This window comes from Excalfactoria chinensis, chromosome 2, assembly GCF_039878825.1.
Source record: "Excalfactoria chinensis isolate bCotChi1 chromosome 2, bCotChi1.hap2, whole genome shotgun sequence".
NCBI lineage: Eukaryota > Metazoa > Chordata > Aves > Galliformes > Phasianidae > Excalfactoria > Excalfactoria chinensis.
In genome coordinates, this window is record NC_092826.1 from 56,367,134 (window position 1) to 56,385,255 (window position 18,122).

At 42.3% G+C, this 18,122-nt stretch overlaps 2 protein-coding genes across 2 annotated transcripts; one reads left to right on the forward strand and one right to left on the reverse strand.

Moving 5' to 3' along the window:
- Positions 1 to 4,154: 4,154 nt before the first annotated feature.
- Positions 4,155 to 10,010, reverse strand: TDP2 (tyrosyl-DNA phosphodiesterase 2). Its single transcript, XM_072330305.1, has 7 exons — positions 9,771 to 10,010; positions 9,617 to 9,696; positions 8,322 to 8,489; positions 7,080 to 7,171; positions 6,549 to 6,667; positions 6,007 to 6,177; positions 4,155 to 4,754 (listed from the first exon to the last, which is right to left on the reverse strand). Exons 1-7 carry the CDS (start codon positions 10,008 to 10,010, stop codon positions 4,473 to 4,475), a joined length of 1,152 nt encoding a protein of 383 aa, XP_072186406.1. The 3' UTR covers positions 4,155 to 4,472.
- Positions 9,763 to 13,972, forward strand: ACOT13 (acyl-CoA thioesterase 13). Its single transcript, XM_072330306.1, has 3 exons — positions 9,763 to 10,117; positions 11,921 to 12,105; positions 13,289 to 13,972. The coding sequence occupies exons 1-3, from the start codon at positions 10,028 to 10,030 to the stop codon at positions 13,443 to 13,445; spliced, it is 432 nt and encodes a 143-aa protein (XP_072186407.1). The 5' UTR covers positions 9,763 to 10,027; the 3' UTR covers positions 13,446 to 13,972.
- Positions 13,973 to 18,122: the final 4,150 nt, after the last annotated feature.

An 18,122-nucleotide genomic window follows, 5' to 3' on the forward strand; every position in this document is an offset into this window, starting at 1 on the left:
TATTTTCATTTAGACTTGTTCGTGCATCATCGACCATTTTATTTCGGTCAGTCAGTGAGGGAAACTGCAGTATTTTTCTCACTGAGCTGCAGAAACTTGGACTTTGATAAAGTACAGATTAAGCAACACAGCTGGACTCAAGGAGATAGAAGAAAATCTACCCAGCTCATATCAGATAAAAAATACATTGCGAAATACACGTATTAGAAAGTACAGTTTTGTTTTCCAAGTAGTCAATCTGAAAAGCCTCAACTAAGTGCTGCCTAAGATGGTCAGTTGGAATAGAATTATTCGATCCTCAGTGATGATTTGTACTTCACCTAGATCCCTTAGTATATTGAGAGTTAGATCATTTTTGGCCCGCTAATTTAGGCTGCAAATAGCTTTAGTTCAAGTAATAAAATAGTGTCATAGAATAGAATCATAGAATGGATTGAATCGGAAGAGATCTTAAAAGATCATCTAGTCCAACTCCCCTACAGTGAACAGGGACAGCTGCAGCTACATCAGGTTGTTCGGAGCCCTATCTCTTTTTCACCTCTTTCTTGCCTAGGGAAGAATACACGTAAATTTTATCAGTGAAAGTGTACCATAGAAAGTTGTTTTCCTTGCTAGGCTGACCTTACACTCTGGGTAAACCTGCCTTCCTTGCAATGAAGCCTGGAACTTTGTACTTGTATTCATTGCCCATGCTCAATTCAGAATGCTTAATGTCTGCAGATACATGTGGCTTCGTGTAATGGTTCACAGAAGACAAACTTAGTGTCTCCAGTAGGCTTCCAAAGGGCCGTAAGGGAGGGATCCTACCTCCTCCGTGCCACCACAGGGCATGAAGTTCTCGAGATACATATGAGCTGTGATTGATCTGGGATCAATCTCAATGTTTTGGGGTCACTGTTGCTTTTAGTGGGGAATTTCTGTCCTAACCAGCTACATGACTACTGGAAAGGGAGCCTGAGGCCTGCTGAGTGTCTGTGGTGCATTTGCAGGTAGAACATGCAGAAATGGTTTATGTGTTTCTTTGATTTTTACAATTGCAGGACAGTATAATTGGAAATAATACACCTACTACCCAACACCAAAGTCCATGTTCCATAGAAAAGAAGTATCTTAAGTTTGTTCATCTTGGCAACAATTCAAGCACGCAGTTTCACTTTCTAGTGAAATAAACCACGGACAGCTATCAATTTCAAACTTCAGTTGTGAAGATTTCATGCTAATTTGCAACATCAGCTTGTCAAAGTCCCACATCCAGCATGTCAACTCACTGCTGGACAGCCAGAGGTGTTTTGGAGGTTGCTTCTGACCTGTACCCCATCAGTGCCAAATGTTCCCACTGAGCAGCTCAGTGCTGGTGGCGGGGAAGACCCAACTCACATCCTTTTCCTGAAGTCAAAGCTGTAGTTTTACCGTATCTATCTCTTTATGTCAGTAAGTTGATTTATTGTAACACGTGCACAGGACTTTACTGTGAGTTACTGCAGAACATGTATAGTTTTTGTTTGCAATGTAGCAATGTATGTACAGAGAATAGGGGAGCAGAGGACATGCTGTCCAAATGCGCTCTCACCATGATCATAAAGCTTCTTTCTGACCTTTCCTCAACTGTACTGGCATTATCACACACTGAGAATCCCTGTGATCTCCAACATCCTTTTAAGACTCCTTTTTTCTTCACTGTTACCAAAATGGCAGCATTAAACTGATGGCTTCACAGTCTCTGGGATTCTTCTCTTTGAGCTGATTTTCCACAACATGCCTTCTCTCCAAATAGTAAATAGATGTTATTTACGTGTCTTCATTAATTGATCTTTCTTATACCTCCAGTGAATACAAAACATGGGAAATTTACCCTAATGTAGTTAAATGAGGTCACTGTCACCCCGTGTATGGATGCCACAGTATTACATTGCTGAAACAGGAGAAAAAAACAAGATGTAAGTTGTAGCCCCAGAAACCCTTTGTTTGATTTTACTTTGCTGTTTCTACCCTTTTAAATGCTTATGTTCGGTTATCTCGCAGGTTTTAGTTGACATATTCAGCAGATATTTCACCCTTTACATCACTGATTAAATTAAGAGGCAAATTAACGTAAGGGCTCTCGCCGCTCTTGATTGTCAGTAATTTGGGTAATTACTGAGTGGTTCAAAGTGTATTTAATTATTAAAGATGTAGTGCTTCACATTCAGCAGTCAGTGAAACATGCAGCATTTACGTCATCTTAATTTTTTAAGTATGATTGCCTTTAATGTAGCACAAGAAGAAGAGTTTTAAAGGCTGTAAAGCATAATTTCCTCATTCTGAAAGAATGATTAGCCACTAATTACACTAAATATGGACTTCTTCTTGCCTACCTTTATAATTAGAAAAATGAAATAGCTCTTACAGTGTTATGTCTCTGCCTGTTCCTAATAAAAATGCCCTGTGCCCACTCACTATTTCAGAGGTTAAGAAGGACAGCTGATCAAAGCAGAGGACACACGGGCAATACTAGAGATGAATCTGGAAGTTCAGCACTGCTCTGAACCCTTTTTTTTCCCTTCTTTTCTTTCTCAAATTAAAAACCTAGAACATCTGCTGCCTTTTCATACTCTCCAAAACATAAGCAAAAAAGAGCCATCAAGCCATATAACCTTGTTTAGTAAGGCTGCGTCCTGTGAAAAACACATGTACCTTGGACCTCTCTATCCTTGTTATGAGAAGCTGGTTAAAGATCTGGACTGTTTTAGGGTAAGAACCCACGAAGTCACCTTCCACTGTCCTATACTGGCCCAGTTTCTGCTTTTTTGGGCTACAAGCAGCACTGCAAGATGAAGATGGAAAAGGCAACATTCACACACATCTTTCATCTTCCTTGACGCCTGGCTGATTGGCACACCCAGGTAGATGCATTAGGCTAAGCCACATAATGCCACAAGAGCTAATTGTGGCTCTGCTCACTGCTGGATCGCTCACTTCTGCTGGTTTGATATGGGTCTGATGAGGCCTTTTGGTGACATCTTGCATCTATCCAGTCATGCTGTCCCCAGTACTTATTCATGCTGCCTTTGCCCTTCAGTGTTGTTCATAGCCTGTTACAGAAGGACAGAGAAAACTTCCTCCAATCATGTTAGTGATAGAGATAACCCATCTTGCAGTCTTAAGTGAACCAGTACACAAACAACCTCTCAAAAATGCCTGGAGTGACGTGAAGCCTGGGAAAGGGGGAGGAAAGGTACTCATTATACTGCTTCTTGAATTAGTGATTAAGGATATTTGTTAATTAGTAATGAATTTAAGTTAATTTCTGGAAGTCAAGCCTGTTTTGCCCATGAGAATAATTGGTAAGTAATATCCCTGCATACTTCCGTGAACCACGAGCTCTGTTTGTTTGCTATTTGGGCCAGCTGGGGTTAACCTGCCTCAAAATCACAGAAAAACAAAAGGCATTCTTAAGCTTTTGGCTTAAGACCAAAGATAAAAAAACACATCAGTTTGTCAGCGCCTGTAAGAACACTGCCATTAGTACAGACATTCAGTGCACTTTGTACCACTGACAAGGGCTGTCCGTGCTACCTCTCCGTGCCTGTGCACTGAACTTCACGCTTGAAATTTCAAAGCAAGAACTCCATTTTAATGGCACCATTTAGTACTTTGCACAGCTATAAAATGATAGCTTTCACAAGGCTGATTACACAGCTCTTGAGTAAGAAAGCCTGTTTATCTTCTGTAAAGTCAGCTAAACTCTGAGCTGTTTTGTATTCAGCTCACCAGAATGATAAAATCTTAAGCCTGAAACTCCTCTCTAGCTCTATATTAATATAAAGCTACCTTATATTTATTAACGTCAATAAAGCAGCTTTATATTAATAAATATAAAGCAGGCTACTTACCACCCCAAGTGTACAGCTTCCATCTACTATACGCACTATGGCCCTTTAACATCACATGAAAGGCACGTAATTCTTAAGCCTATTCAATATTGGCTTAATTCTTAGATAAGAACTTTTAGTTTGTGAGAGCCTAGCCATTCTTTCCACAGTTTACCATCCTGCCTGAGGGGGCCCGTATGTATTACCAATATGAACTTCAGAAACTGACACAAAACACATCACAAAAGACACCGCTGTAAAGGATGGTGAAAACAGTTACAAAACAAAGCAGCCGTCAGAAGAGTAATTTAAAAAACAAGCGGCATTTATTATGAGCTTATAATACAGGACAAAATATGTTTAAAATTACCTGGTACATTTACAGACAACCTCTTGTTGTAGAATTGAAATTTGGTTTTGTTAAAAATATATATTTAAAGTCATGATTCAACAGCAGATGCATACAATGAGGAAAAAGGAACCTTGGAATTAACTGAAGACGTTCCAGTAGAGAATTTGCTATGGCTTAAACTGTCAACGTGCCCTACTTAAACTGGGAGTGTAAACTTCCTTAAAAACAGGAACAGAACCCTTAAAACCAAACAACTCAAGCCCTGTTCATTATAATATCACATCAAAGTGACAAAGAAGACCCCAGTGATCGCTTGGGAATCTGCCACAGTCCAGTTTTTCTAATCCAATCAAGTCCATATTTCGTGGAATAATATGTCCCCCTTCCGCTGCAGGCCGAAAATAAAGGCGATCAAACCGCAACTTGCATTTACTCTCTATGCGCAGGTTGGTATTGGAGCTTGTGTCCCATGTATAGCGGCAGTGCTGGGGTTTGCCCAGAAACTCCCAGATATCCGTGATGTTTTTAGGTAAGCCACCTAGTTTAGCTACCTGAAGGGAGAAAATAGAACCGAGCTGTCAAAATATCACTTTTTTTCCCCCTGCAAAACATGAGTTGTGAAGAACAAAGCTAGTGGAGGAATTTCTCAATTGTTATTTCTCAGTAGGCTCTACAGCGTGAACAAGTTTTGTCATACTTTCTAAATCCAAACCATAGAATCCTAGAATCACTCGGGTTGGAAAAGACCTTCAATATCTAGTCCAACCCCACCCAACCATACAACCCTAACTCTAACAACCCTCCCCTAAATATTGTCCCTGAGCACAGCGTCCAAATGGTTTTTAAACACAACCAGGACGGTGACCCAACCACCTCCCTGGGAGCCTATTCCAGTACTTAACAACCTTTTCTATAAAGAAGTGTTTCCTGATATCCAACCTAAACCTCCCCCAGCACAGCTTCCCCTCGTCCTGTCACCAGTGAGAAGAGGCTTGCCCTGCTCTCACTATAAGCACCTTTCAGATACTGGAAGAGAGCAATAAGGTCTCCCCTCAGCCTCCTCTTCCCCAGACTAAACAGCCCCAGCTCCTTTAGTATCTCCTCATAGGGCACATTCTCCAAGCCCTTCACAAGCATTGCTGCCCTTTTTTGGACCTGCTCCAGCTCCTCAGTGTCCTTTCTGTACTGAGATGCCCAAAACTGAACACAGTACTCAAGGCGGGGCCTCACCAGTGCTGAGTACAGGAGCAGGATGACTTCCCTAGTCCTGCTCACCACACCATTCCTGACACAAGCCATGATGCCAATGGCCTTCCATGCTACAAAACAAAGAGTTTGACTACAAAATCTTCAGGCATGGGGGTCAAGGCCATGTTTTCTGAAATAAGGTCATTCCTGCTCATAGCAGTGGAATTTCACTATTAGGGAAAAAAGAATTTTTACTAATAATGCAGAAATTTCACATTTAACGTGAGCAGCCAAAAATGGCTTCTAATCTCGAATGTCTCCATGACATCCATGGGATGGATTTTAGGCTCCCAAGATCTATTTCTGCAGAACACCTCCTTCTTTCATTCATTTATTTTAGCATTAAATCCCTAGATTTAACATATAACAACATCTCAGCTGTAACAAGGCCTGAATGTAGCAACAGCTTCTGACTCTTAAAAATGGAAAGCATGAGTAGGAAGAAGTTACACGTTTCAGCTGTGCAGTTTGTTTCTCATGAAGACAATAAAAAAGTCTGACAAGAGTTTACAAGAATACCTTCTCAAAATAATCAGGTTACTTATTTCTGTTTACCTCGCTGTCTCTGAGGTTTGTGTCCCCCCCAAATATGACAGTGGTGGACTCGGACACCTCCTGCATTTTGTTCAACACTATTTGCAGTTGCTTCATACGCTCCTTTGAGTGATTCCTAGTGCTCTCCAGATGAGAAGTCATAAGGCAAAGCTCATTACCAGATATGTTCACCTGCACACGAAACAAAACAGGTATGCTATTTTCCACACTGTGATATAAAGATCATAGACAAGAACTAAATGGAAAATAAATGAATAAATGACAGAGCTCTGGTTAATATTTGTTTTAAATTGGAGAAGTGCCTCACAGGAGGATAGCAGGCTTCTAATTTATTTTCAGAGGTTATCAGATGTGAAAACAAAGTACAGCCAGTAACATAAGAGACTTGATTTTATTACTACCATATGCAACCTGATTCGTATGTCTGAAGAAACATTTATGCTCTGTTTAAGAATGCCATCGAGTAAGGCCAGCCCAACCTTTCTATGATTCTATTGTTCTGAAGACAGACACACAGCTGTAGTCCTGACAGACTGACTCACATGCACAACCAAAAGGTTCCTCATCATGGAAGTTGTTGGAAAACGTATTATCTCTTGTTTTAGGACTTTCACTCTCGGTTTCTTCAACAGCATGGCAGTGAAATAGCCATCTACGTTACCTAGAGAGGAACAGGCAAATAAAAGGTCAAAGATATTTCCTGCCACAGGACAAAGTTAAAGCTCTTCCACAGATCTCCTTATTATCATTTAGGAGAAAATGTTTAATTTGCAAGATGATTACTCAACAGTTTCTCAACAGTGGTGCGAAAGTGTTTTTAATACAGATGTTTAAGCAACTATTCATCTATGGTGCTTTTGGGGATAATTTGGCTATCAGTTTTTCAAAACATGGGGATTTGCATCCAACTATATGGTAGTAAAATGGAGGAAGTAATTAAAGTGTTTCCTTCTTCAACTTACTCTTCTCAGTTGCTACAGGAGGTCAGAGCTTTTGGCAAGGAAGACAGAACAAAACTGTACTTATTTTTACTTTCCAGTTTCTGTCTTAAGAAATTGAGGCTTACTTCGTACCTGGAATAATGGTGTAACCGCCTGCTCTCCTCTGTAGCATACAGAGGTATGGTGGGATAACCTCCTGTAAGAACACCACATCTGGGCTGTACCTGAAATCAGCAAAACAAGTTGTGAAGTTATCTGCTGAAAGGTAACAGTATTACACTCCCATGTCAAACAGAACAGGGTCAGAGATTTCAGGTGAGCCTTTTCCTTATCTTCCTAGATATTTTAAGATCCTCTCTAATGATATTTAGTAGCACGTAGACATAGCACTGATGCTGAAGACAATGCAGAAAACAATGACTATTATGGGCACAGTACCAACATGGCAATAAAATGCAAGACCTCCTTTTGTCTTGAAAACATTTGCACAGTTTTCAATTATATATGCAAGGAGTTTAACTTAAAACAGCTGAAAAGCAGCTTTGGAGCACATTGTGCAACAGATAAGATTTCTAGGAAATTCTACCCTCCCCCTCATCCCTTTACAACAGATCCTCCTCATTTAATCTGCCATTCGTCAATGCCAACCTCCATAGAGCTATGCCAACCTCCTTAGAGCTACGCCACCAGTAACAGCACAAGTGGGGTAGGAGTCCTGAAAGCGCTCTGAGAAATACCAGTTTAGTTAAGGGCTACTGTTGGGTTCAGAAGAACCAATTAACATTTGTTTAAACCAGTTTAATTTACACTGATAAACTGCAGTATGAAGAAACACCAATTTATGTAATTATTAAATTAATCGTAAGTGTATTAACAGGAAGCTTCAAATGGTACAACTATAAAAGGCAATCACAGATACTGCTGCTTTCATATTAGCTTGCACATTATCATCCTTTATCGACAAATAACAGTAATGGCAAGGGATCCATTTTTCAAATAACAAATTAAAGAAACAAAGAACACTGGTGACCCTCCAAACATTTTGCTCCCGAATGAAGTCACTCACACCACCAGAACGTAGCAGTCAAGCTTCTTGCATTTTCACCCTCTTTTCCTGTACAGGATGGAAGTGTGAAGCATGCTCCTGACATAGGCATAAAACTTGATGTAAGCAATACCGTTTGTTACCAAAAGATTTTTAGTCCCTACAAAGTCTTGAACCCCTGAAAGGCAGCACAGGCTCACACCTCTTCCAATCAGGATTTGTACAACAACTGTATTATTGCATCTAATTTGGACGTGAAGATTTTTGCATTATCTAAAATGAGAAGCTTGCTTTAAATTGGATACATAACAATACAAAGCCATGCTTACAGTGCCAGGTAAGAACAGACACCTCTAGCTCGCTCTTGCAGATTTCCCAAGTCCAGCCCATCGATGTTCCAGGTTATCAGCGAGAAGCTGCTGTCATCATCTTGTTGCTTGGAGCCTGCACCGCTGCTGCTGGCATCACTCGCAGTTTCATCTTCTGTGAGGTCAATACTAAAGAGATAATTTGTTTGTCAACATGCATAACATTTTTCTTACTGCAGTTGCCTCCCGTCTTCTAAAGTACAACGTTTTACACCCCTCACAACTTACAGACAACCATCTAAAACTTTCCCAACAAATAAGTTAACATGAGGTGATCTCTTATTTTAATTCAGAAGAAACACAGTAGTAAGTAAGAAGTAAGTAAGTAAGAATGTAAAACAAATGATGTTCAATAGTATACCTAAGGATGTTTCGGCTGCTGGGATACAGGAGTTTGATAATATCTATTCCGGAATTTGAATGCATCTATTCCCTGCTATTGTGCAGTCTAAAGAAGAGGAGGCTCAGGGCAGACCTTATCACTCTCTACCGCAGCCTGTAAGGAGGCAGTGGCATAGGCTGCCCAGGGATGCAGTGGTGTCACCAGCTCTTGAGGTGTTCAAGAACTGTGTGGATGTAGCACTGAGAGCACGGTTAATGGGCATGGTGGGAGTGGGCTGACAGTCTGACTTGATGATCTTAGAGGTCTTTTCCAACTCTCAAGGCTTTATGACTCCGAGAACACAGTTCTGTTTTCTTATGTTGTGCTCAACAGTGCAGGATTCCACTGCCACACAAGTCCCAGCCAGCCATGAGATGTGCAACCACAGAGCTGAGCAGCAGCTTGCTAAAAGTGTGCTGGGAAGCCAAACACGGTGCAGCAAAACATTAGCAAGTCCGCTCTGCTCTTCCCTCACCAGGAAGCCCACAGCACCCTGCCTGTACACCCTGCTGGAGGCAGAAGCTACAGCGCAAAGGCAGCAAGGAGAAAAGGAAAAGGTGCCTCCAGTTTGACAGTCATCATCTGACTTGCTGTGGAGCAGCTGGACAGTAGCAATTTTTTCATACAATTACATGAATATATATATATATGTTCTATAGAGCCATAGAATCACACACTCACTGCCCACGTCTCTCAGTGCCACATCCATATGGCAATAGAACACCTCCAAGGGTGGTGACCCCGCCACCTCCCTGAGCAGCCTGTGCCACTTTGAAGAAGGAATTCTCCCTAATATCCAACCTGAACCTACCCTGGCACAACTTGAGGCCTTTCTTAGGGGCCTTTCCATCTACCCCCCTCCCAGGGCACTCACCAGCTGCCGTGCCCCGCCGAGCCCCCTCCTGCTGCAGCCTGTCCGTTCATCGGTGCCTCGAAGTAGGCGTCCAGCGCCCTCTGAAACAGAGGCAGAGTGCAGGGGAATGGCGGCCGCTCTCCTCGCCCGCCCCCCCCTCCTCCGCCGGCCCTACCTCCAGGTGCCAGCCGCTACCCTCCAGGAAGCCGTTCGCCACCGCCTCGTCGCTGCTGGTGACGGCGGCGAACTCGGAGCAAAGGACTTTCCTCCGCTTGGCGAGCCGCTGTTCCTCATCCTCATCCTCCTCCCCATGCCCCGCCCGCGGGGAGCGTGGCTCGCTCCGCGCCTCCAGCTCCATCGCACTGCGGGCGGAGCGGAAGCGAGGGCGAACCGTTCCGGGCCGTGCTGTTGTCATAGGGCGCCGTGACCGAGATGGGCAGCATGCGCTTCACCCTGGAGGGTTTGCGGGATGCCATGAAGTACATGGTGCAGTCCGAGGGCTTCGACAGGGTGCTCGGCAAGGTAGGGCGGGCTGCCGGGTCCCTGCTCTTCCAGGGCGGTGGGAAATAGGAGTAATGTACCTAACGCTTCTTTCGTAATGCCGGTGGCCAAGGTCACTTTTAGGGCTGTGGTGTGTTGAAGTGTTATTGCTGCTCTCTGATTAAGGATAAAAACGAGTACCCATCGTAACAGATTCACCTTGAAGTTACGCTGAAGAAGCAAACTTGGCAGGGGTTTGTGAGCTGCTGGCAAGGCCCGGTGTTGAGAAACATGGTGGCCTGTTGCAGTTCTGAAGTCACAGACTTATAGAAGGCATATTAACAATAACGTAATGCTGTAGTAATGCTGTAGTACAGTTAAAGCATGATTAAAATGATGTTACTGTATCACATATTGCAGTGTGTGGTAGTGTAGCTGCTGTGTGCTCCCAGTTTCAGGGCCTTCGTTACGTTTTGCAGAGCCAGGATTCTGTTTCTGGTGTCACATTGTCTGTGTGTGTGTGGGAGAGGTTTTTACAATAAGAGTGGAGGTGCTGGAGCAAGTTGCCCAGAGAGTTTGTTCCTGCCTTGTTCCTGAAGACACTCAAGGTCAGACTGGACGGGGCTGTGAATAACTTGATCTAGCTGCAGGTGTCCCTGTTCACTGCAGGGGAGTTGAACTCGATGGCCTCTAACAGTCCCTTCCAACTCAAACTACTCTATGAAAGCAGCTCCTATCGTTGTGTTTCCCCAAGTCATTTTGGTCTTATGTATAGAAAGCATAAAACTTTAAGAAGCTCATAGAGGTGTAAGAAGTCCATATTTATTTATTTTTAATGAGAGAGTGGCCAGGTTGCCCAGAGAGGTTGTGGATGCCTCATCCCTGGAGGCATTTAGGGCCAAGTTGGATGGGGCCCTGGGCAATCTGATCTAGTACTTGATGTAGTGGCTGGCAATCCTGCCTGGGGCAGGGATCTGGAACTTGATGATCCTTGTGGTCCCTTCCAACCCATGCCATTCTATGGTTCTATGACTGACAGAGATCAGAGAGTAGTGATCAGCAGCACAGAGTCTGATTGGAGACCTGTAGCTACTGGTGTTCCCTAGGGGTTGGTACTGGGTCTGGTACTGGGAGAAGGCAGCGAGTGACTGATCAGAGACCAGATGCCATCCTTGACTTGCTGATAGACTAGAACGCTCTCTAAAGGTAGTGGAAGCTATCATCTGCTCTCAGTGTCAGGCAATGGAAAGAGACCCTTATTGCAGATTGTGTCCGAACTGAGTATTGCAGCACAGCTGTTCCTCACAGGCTTGGGGTCTTCATTGGCCAAGGTGCTATTTTTACACTAGGACATTGCTTCAGTGGTTTCCCCTTTGCTTAACTCCATCTTTTTTTTCTGTTTGAAGTTGGACTGAGTAATCAGTTACCGCCTACCTTGCTCTTATATCACATTATAACTAAGCAGTAGTGAAACTGGAGACATTTCAGTCTTAAGAATAAAGAAAATAAGTCAGTCCAGTTGAAATGGTATGGAAACATTGAAATTAAGAGAAATAGATGTTTTCTATATAACACCTATAGAAGCATATACACAAATTATGGTGCTGTAGTACGTTATAATTCAGTGTTGGATGATTGTGCCCAGGAATGCCAGTTTCAGTTCAAGTAGGCCAATGGGATTAGCCCAAAGTTTATGGAAACATCTGATGTGACGGTTCAATTACTATGTTTTATGTCTTTCCATCTGTCTCATGAATCCAAAATAATCCTTTCAACTTGATTCAGGGCAGCACCTGGAGTTGCTACTCTGTCAGTAAGCTCTTTATTCCATTTTTGGTTATATAGGTGAAACTTCTTTCTGCAAATCCAGGAAAAGTTGTGTGCGAATTGAAAGTGGAGGAAGAACATACCAACAGAGGTGGCACGTTACACGGAGGCTTGACAGCCACGCTTGTGGATGTGGTATCAACAGTTGCATTGCTGTACACAGAAAGAGCATTGCCTGGGGTCAGTGTGGACATGAACATCACGTAGGTATCTTCCATCATGCCTAGCAGAACTTACTAACTTCTCTTCCCTGACAAGGTATTGACTCTGTTACACTTCCCTTATGTGTTGTACTACCTGCTTTGAGAAGGTGACTGAAGTCTTGCTTTTAATAAACTGAGTTGTGGGTGGAGGGAAGCATAATCTGAGGATATTGCCAGTTGGCAATTTACCAGATGCATTCCTTTACCCCAGTGCCTTCTGATTTCCCACTGGTAATGTGGGACTGGAGCTTTCCACTGACACTGTGATCCAAAATAATCAAGTAGCATAAAGTTGAGGAAATATGTGGGTCAAACAAAACTTTACGTGTTGCAGTGGAGTACTGTTTTCAACAAACAATTGATAATGGAACCCTGCCCCCCTGCAAACTAATGGGGCTTGTGCAACATCAGCATGAGACATGATTGGCATAATGTTGTGCATAAAAATGATCTGCTGGATGAAGATATGTATCCAGCACTTATACAGTCTCCTGTGCAAACACGCAAGTATTGTTCCCTTACCTCAGGTCAGAGCTGGATCACATTCCTCCTGATTCTTTTCCAGCTTTTTGTGGTAAAATTTCTTCTTAATTCCTGGATGGTGTGTTTTCAGAGGCATGCCCACACATATAAATAAAACAGAAAGTCATGTAATGAATTGAATTTGAGTTAAACCAGGAAATATTTGAAAGCCTCCCAAATTCCCATGGCTTTTCTCTGACCAGGCTATGTAAAGCAGTTAACCTGTGATTAGGTTCTACACAGAAATGACCTCCTGGATATGTTATTTGCAGAGATGTTCTTCAGAAACCAGCCAGACTGGTTTAGAAAGGACACAAGGAGCCTGCAGTGGCTGGAATAGGACTTGGAGTTGAGCTTGTAACTGAGATTTTTGGTACCTAATTCTTCCTGGTCCAAAAAGACACTTCATGAGCACCAAGCAATGGGTTTCTTTCTATCCTCCCATCTCTTCAGAGAGTTGCTGTATCAAACTACCTCTGCAGTACTCTGTAGGAGTTCAAGGACTTCAGGCAGCAGGGATTTTCAAGCAGGCAGTTATAAGGAGATGTGACTATTACTTAGTTTTGCTTAATTCCTCTTGTGCTAATCTAAAATGAAGAAAGTAGGCTTGGATTCGTGCTCTGTACAGACCCTTACTTGTTCATTTTGTTCTTCATTTAAGATATACCTCAGCTGCTAAAGTTGGAGAAGAAGTGCTGATCACAGCTCAGGTTTTGAAGCAAGGAAGAAACATTGCATTTGCCAGCGTGGATCTAACAAATAAGGCAACAGGAAAGTTAATTGCGCAAGGCAGACATACAAAGTACTTAGGACAGTAATGCAAGGAATTTCAAAAATAACATTGGGTTGAAGATCCCATCTAGACCAGTTTTCTCACTTATGCAATGACAATCTGCACACTTTCGATTGTATAACAGAAATTGGTCTCAGTTCCATGATAAATGAACAAATTTATAACTACAGGCCTAAAATGAATGCCTATTTGGGGATGAAAAACAACACAATAGCATGAAAATGCATCTGTTTGGACTCTGAGGGTCAAGGTAACAAAGAAAAAAGCCTTTAGAACAGCAGTGTGGTTTACTAGCATGACAGTGCTAAAAAGTCTTTTTTGTTTTGGCTGTGATGTAGCCATATGAGTAAGCAACCTGCCCTTCAGGCTTATGACTGTCACATTCACAGTCTACAGCACTGGCTTACTGACTGTTCTGTAGGAGGGTGGTGAAGGGTTCCTATAAGCAACTGGTTTCATGTTACGGAATGTGTGAAGCAAGCTAATACAAAGTGTAATTCACTGGTGCTGTATAACACATTCAAATCTTTTCAATAAAGCTTTCTGAAACTACCTTTTTGAAGGTTTTTCTTCGTTTCAAGTCAAAATGGCTGAGAACACGCGTAGTAGAACAGGCATACACTAGTTCACCTAACAACTTCATTCTCTCATTCATCCTCTTTGTGACTGTACAACTAGGATGAGAGCTTTCCACATCTTTACTAAAATTCTGTCTATATTTATTTAAAAAACAAGCAAAAAAAAAAAACCCAACGTGAGACTCAGAAGCATGTGAAAGGGATTGCTAAAAGCCCTGCGTCAGGCTCACAGTTGAAGGCTGTCTGACATGCTGAATGTGGTGGAGTTCAGCTGCTATTTCATCAGCTTAGACTTGTCTCCTCTTGCACTGCTGCTGACAGGTTTAACTGTTTCCCTTTAAGAGATGACAGGTGATCCTCTGCCAGGCTATCACACTGTAAAAAAAAAAAAGAACAGCAATGCTACGTGCACAGTGCAAGTTTATATAAACCATGCCCTTAGTTTTGCTCCAGTGGAAGATTTAAGAAGTTAGTGCACACTGGTGAAGTGCATGCAAAGTTCTTTTTGTCACACAAGCTGAGTCTTCAGTGATTTCAGCTTTGTGACTTAGCGTGCATTTATTGCATTTAGGACTTCTGTGCGTTCTCAAAATTTAGATTCAGTGAATTTAGTGGAATCACCCGTTCACGGTGACCAGTTTCCATCTATTTTGACTATCACCAAAAGCAAGAGACAGGAGGTGAGAATGACAGAGGAACTGAATTCAAATGCTGAAAGATTCAGAACACACTTCAGTTAGCTGCGTGTCTGGGCAACTCTGCAGCTGTGTAATAACTGTCCCAGTGCAATTTAACACCTTCCCTCCATCAAAGCTGGATGCCTCAGGAACCTACCCTAGTTAAATGGTCTCATTCTATCACATAATATTCATCATATCTACATAACTGCAATTGAAAAGTGTCCAGGCAAATTAGGAATAGCAAACCTCAACAAGTAAACAGTATCCTTGTGTTCCTATTCAAGCCAGGCAAGGACAGTTGCAGGCTGAAAGGGAAACCTTCCTGAAATAACAATTATTTTCTCCTTTATAACAGAGCAGTCTGTCGTAAGGGACACAGTATTTCAGTGCTGCCTAATTAATAAGAAGGACATCACTAACAAGCTGACCAGTTGTTTTAGAAGCAGTTCATTAAAGTCATTATATTAAAACATCCTTGTCTGTTAGCCCTCCATCAGCAGCTGCACTGATCGTTTATTACACAAAATAACAGAGCTGAAGGCCTTTGAAGGAATTGTTACCATTGAGATAGCTTAGTTTTGGGAATAAGTTGTCAAACTTCAATTCTGAAGCGTTCTTTGCTGCTAACCTGCCTGTTAGAAAATCTGCCTCTTACCCCAGCTAGGTCTGAAAGGAAAGAATGGGAAATAATTAGCATAATAAGGATGAATAGCACATGGTTCCAGCTGGCATCAGAACAAGCAGATCTCCTGTGGGGTTGACCTGGTTCTATCACTGCAGATTTAGGCATAATGCCCTTACAAGCAAATAAAGTGACAAGCATCACAAGATGGTCTCATCATATTTGTATAAGAAATCACATATCCAGTAACTGACACTTTGTAACTGCCATTCATTACAGATGAGACCATCCATCCCATACTGTGGTATGGTGTTTTGGCTTTTCCACCCCCCCTCAAACACCTACACAATATTCCTGCATGTCTAAAGATCTTACACTAGATCAAACTTGTAAATAGTGGTATACGACACATCATGGAACAGTTCACCTTTATCTCTGAAAGCAACTGCAGCTTCCCACTGTATGCAATATATTGGCCAGCTAAGTATTTCATGTTGATCTTCAGACTGACTCCCAAGTCTCTGTGCTTTTCATTTGAAGCCACCTGCCGCAAGGGGCTGAGCAACTTCACCCAGGATTCTCTGCCAATTTAATTATGAGTTAGTTGGTTTACAACTCTCAAACCGGCAAGCCACTTAAAGGGAACGGGGGAAGGGGACAGAATTAGAATTAGGTTGTTAAGTAACTGTTCTAACAGCAGCTAAATTCTGTTCTGCTGCACTGACTGGCTCTGAGCCAACGCCAGGAGATGTGTATGAACTTCTGATTGCATTTTACCATTAGGCATTTCACAACTTCGTTCTGTCTGCAGAAACCATCTGATGAGTACAAACAGAAACCTGCAAACTTCTGTTACCTCGCTCTCCACGGGTACAGAGAAAGAGGGACTCTGATTCCTGTTTCACTCCTTAAGAGTTCAGAGACAACAGTGCTGACAGTTACAGCCTTTGTGATCCTATAGTGCATTCACTGAATGACTGCCATTACTAAATCCCATGGTCCCAAGTAGCCACAACTGCAGGACACTACACTATGTGCAGTTCTCATTTAACGAGAGCAAGTTACCCGGAAGCTCTTATCAAAAGGAATGCACTGGCTATCCTGAAAAAATCCCTACTTTAATGCTACTACTTGGGCTGTGCAGCTGCAGTAGGAAGCTGCATCTTTAACATTCTTCTGCTTAGAATAAACAGGAGCTGCTCAGATAGTTTTTCAGAAGCCCAGAAAAGCAGCTTGTAGAGCAGATGCTGTAGGCTCAGCGTGGCTGTAGCATACAGTAATTGTGCTCAAATTACAAGCCCTTCCCATATGTAAATACTCTTCAAGCAGAAAAACTAGGTCATGGATATCTTCAGCATAAAAAGCATTTCAGTCAGTCATGCAAAAGTTTACACTCGCGTCTCACTTGCTCTGCAGGTTAACTGAAGGATTTATCTATCCCTGTGCATCACCTGTGAGGGACGGTCACAGCCTCAGATACGCTGCAGGGAAGAAAAACAAAGTCACAAAGCAGAACCCCAAGGTGTAGATGAACTGTACCTTTCTTAGTATTCTAGATGGCTCAGAACTTTAGCAGATCGACTTCCTCATTTTTGCACAATTCAGTTATAGCTCTGTCTTTCATTACTTAGTTTTGTTGTTGTTTTACAATAAGAGCAGTGAAGCACTGGTTGCCCAGGGAGGTGGTAGATGCCCCATCCCTGGAGACACCCAGGCTGGATAGGGCTCTGAACACCCTGATGTAGCTGTAGGTGTCCCTGTTCATTGCAGGGAAGTTGGACCAGGTGACATTTAACAGGCCCTTCCAACTCAAATAATTCTATGATTCATGCCACCAGTATTAAAATCACTTAAAATGTGACACAATAGTGTTAACATGCTACCAAGAACATGGTATACACTTTGATATGTATAATATTCTGAATATTGAGTGTATCTCAGCAAATTATCACACACTTGAACACCATTAAGTGCAGCCAATTACTACAGATCTCCAATACTTTGGATAGAATTCAACGCATCATTCCAAGCCAGTGCACCACAGGTGCAACAAATGGGCTAAGGACCAGTAATGTTTTAGTCTACGGAGTGGGATTTGGGGTATTACAAGCTTGGAAACACTTCTCAAACTTCGTAACTTAAAACTTAAAGAGCTGCGTAACCCCAATGTGTTGCTATTACCTGACACAGCAATAAATACAGCTACTTTAAGCTTAAGAACTAGTTTGTTAGGCTATTTTCGTTCCGAGACATGACAAATAGCAAACTACAAACTTCTTAATACTTACCTTAGGGCAATGCTCGTACAACCAGTTACATCCATCTTCCTGTATTTCTGCTGACACTTGTGCAGCTGGAGACGCGTTAAAAACAAAGTTAAGCTACATAACCACATACAGGCTCAATACTGATATTTACGTTCTTTTTTAAGTAGAACCCAAAGTAGATTCCCAAAGGGCTTTTCTTTTGCTACAGAAGCTAACAGAACAATGCTGACATTAAACTAGAAGATCCACTAAGAGCACACAGCAACATCAAGCTTGATCTTTTCCCTCTGAAGTCATTCTGCCAGCAGAGAAAGATGCCTTCCAAAGATGGCCAATGATGTGAACTCACATACGCTGAGATTGTCATGCCCTTGAGTCTGTTGCTTCCCTTTATCTTGACTTCTTACAAAAGGAAAAGTGCATCAACTCCATCTGACATCACAGCAAAAAATATATTTGTTAGCTGTGTGGAACAGATCACTTACCAGAATCACTATTACACATCCACATTCTTCTCCCATGAAAGTATAGCTGCATTTAACTCTGGGATCATCA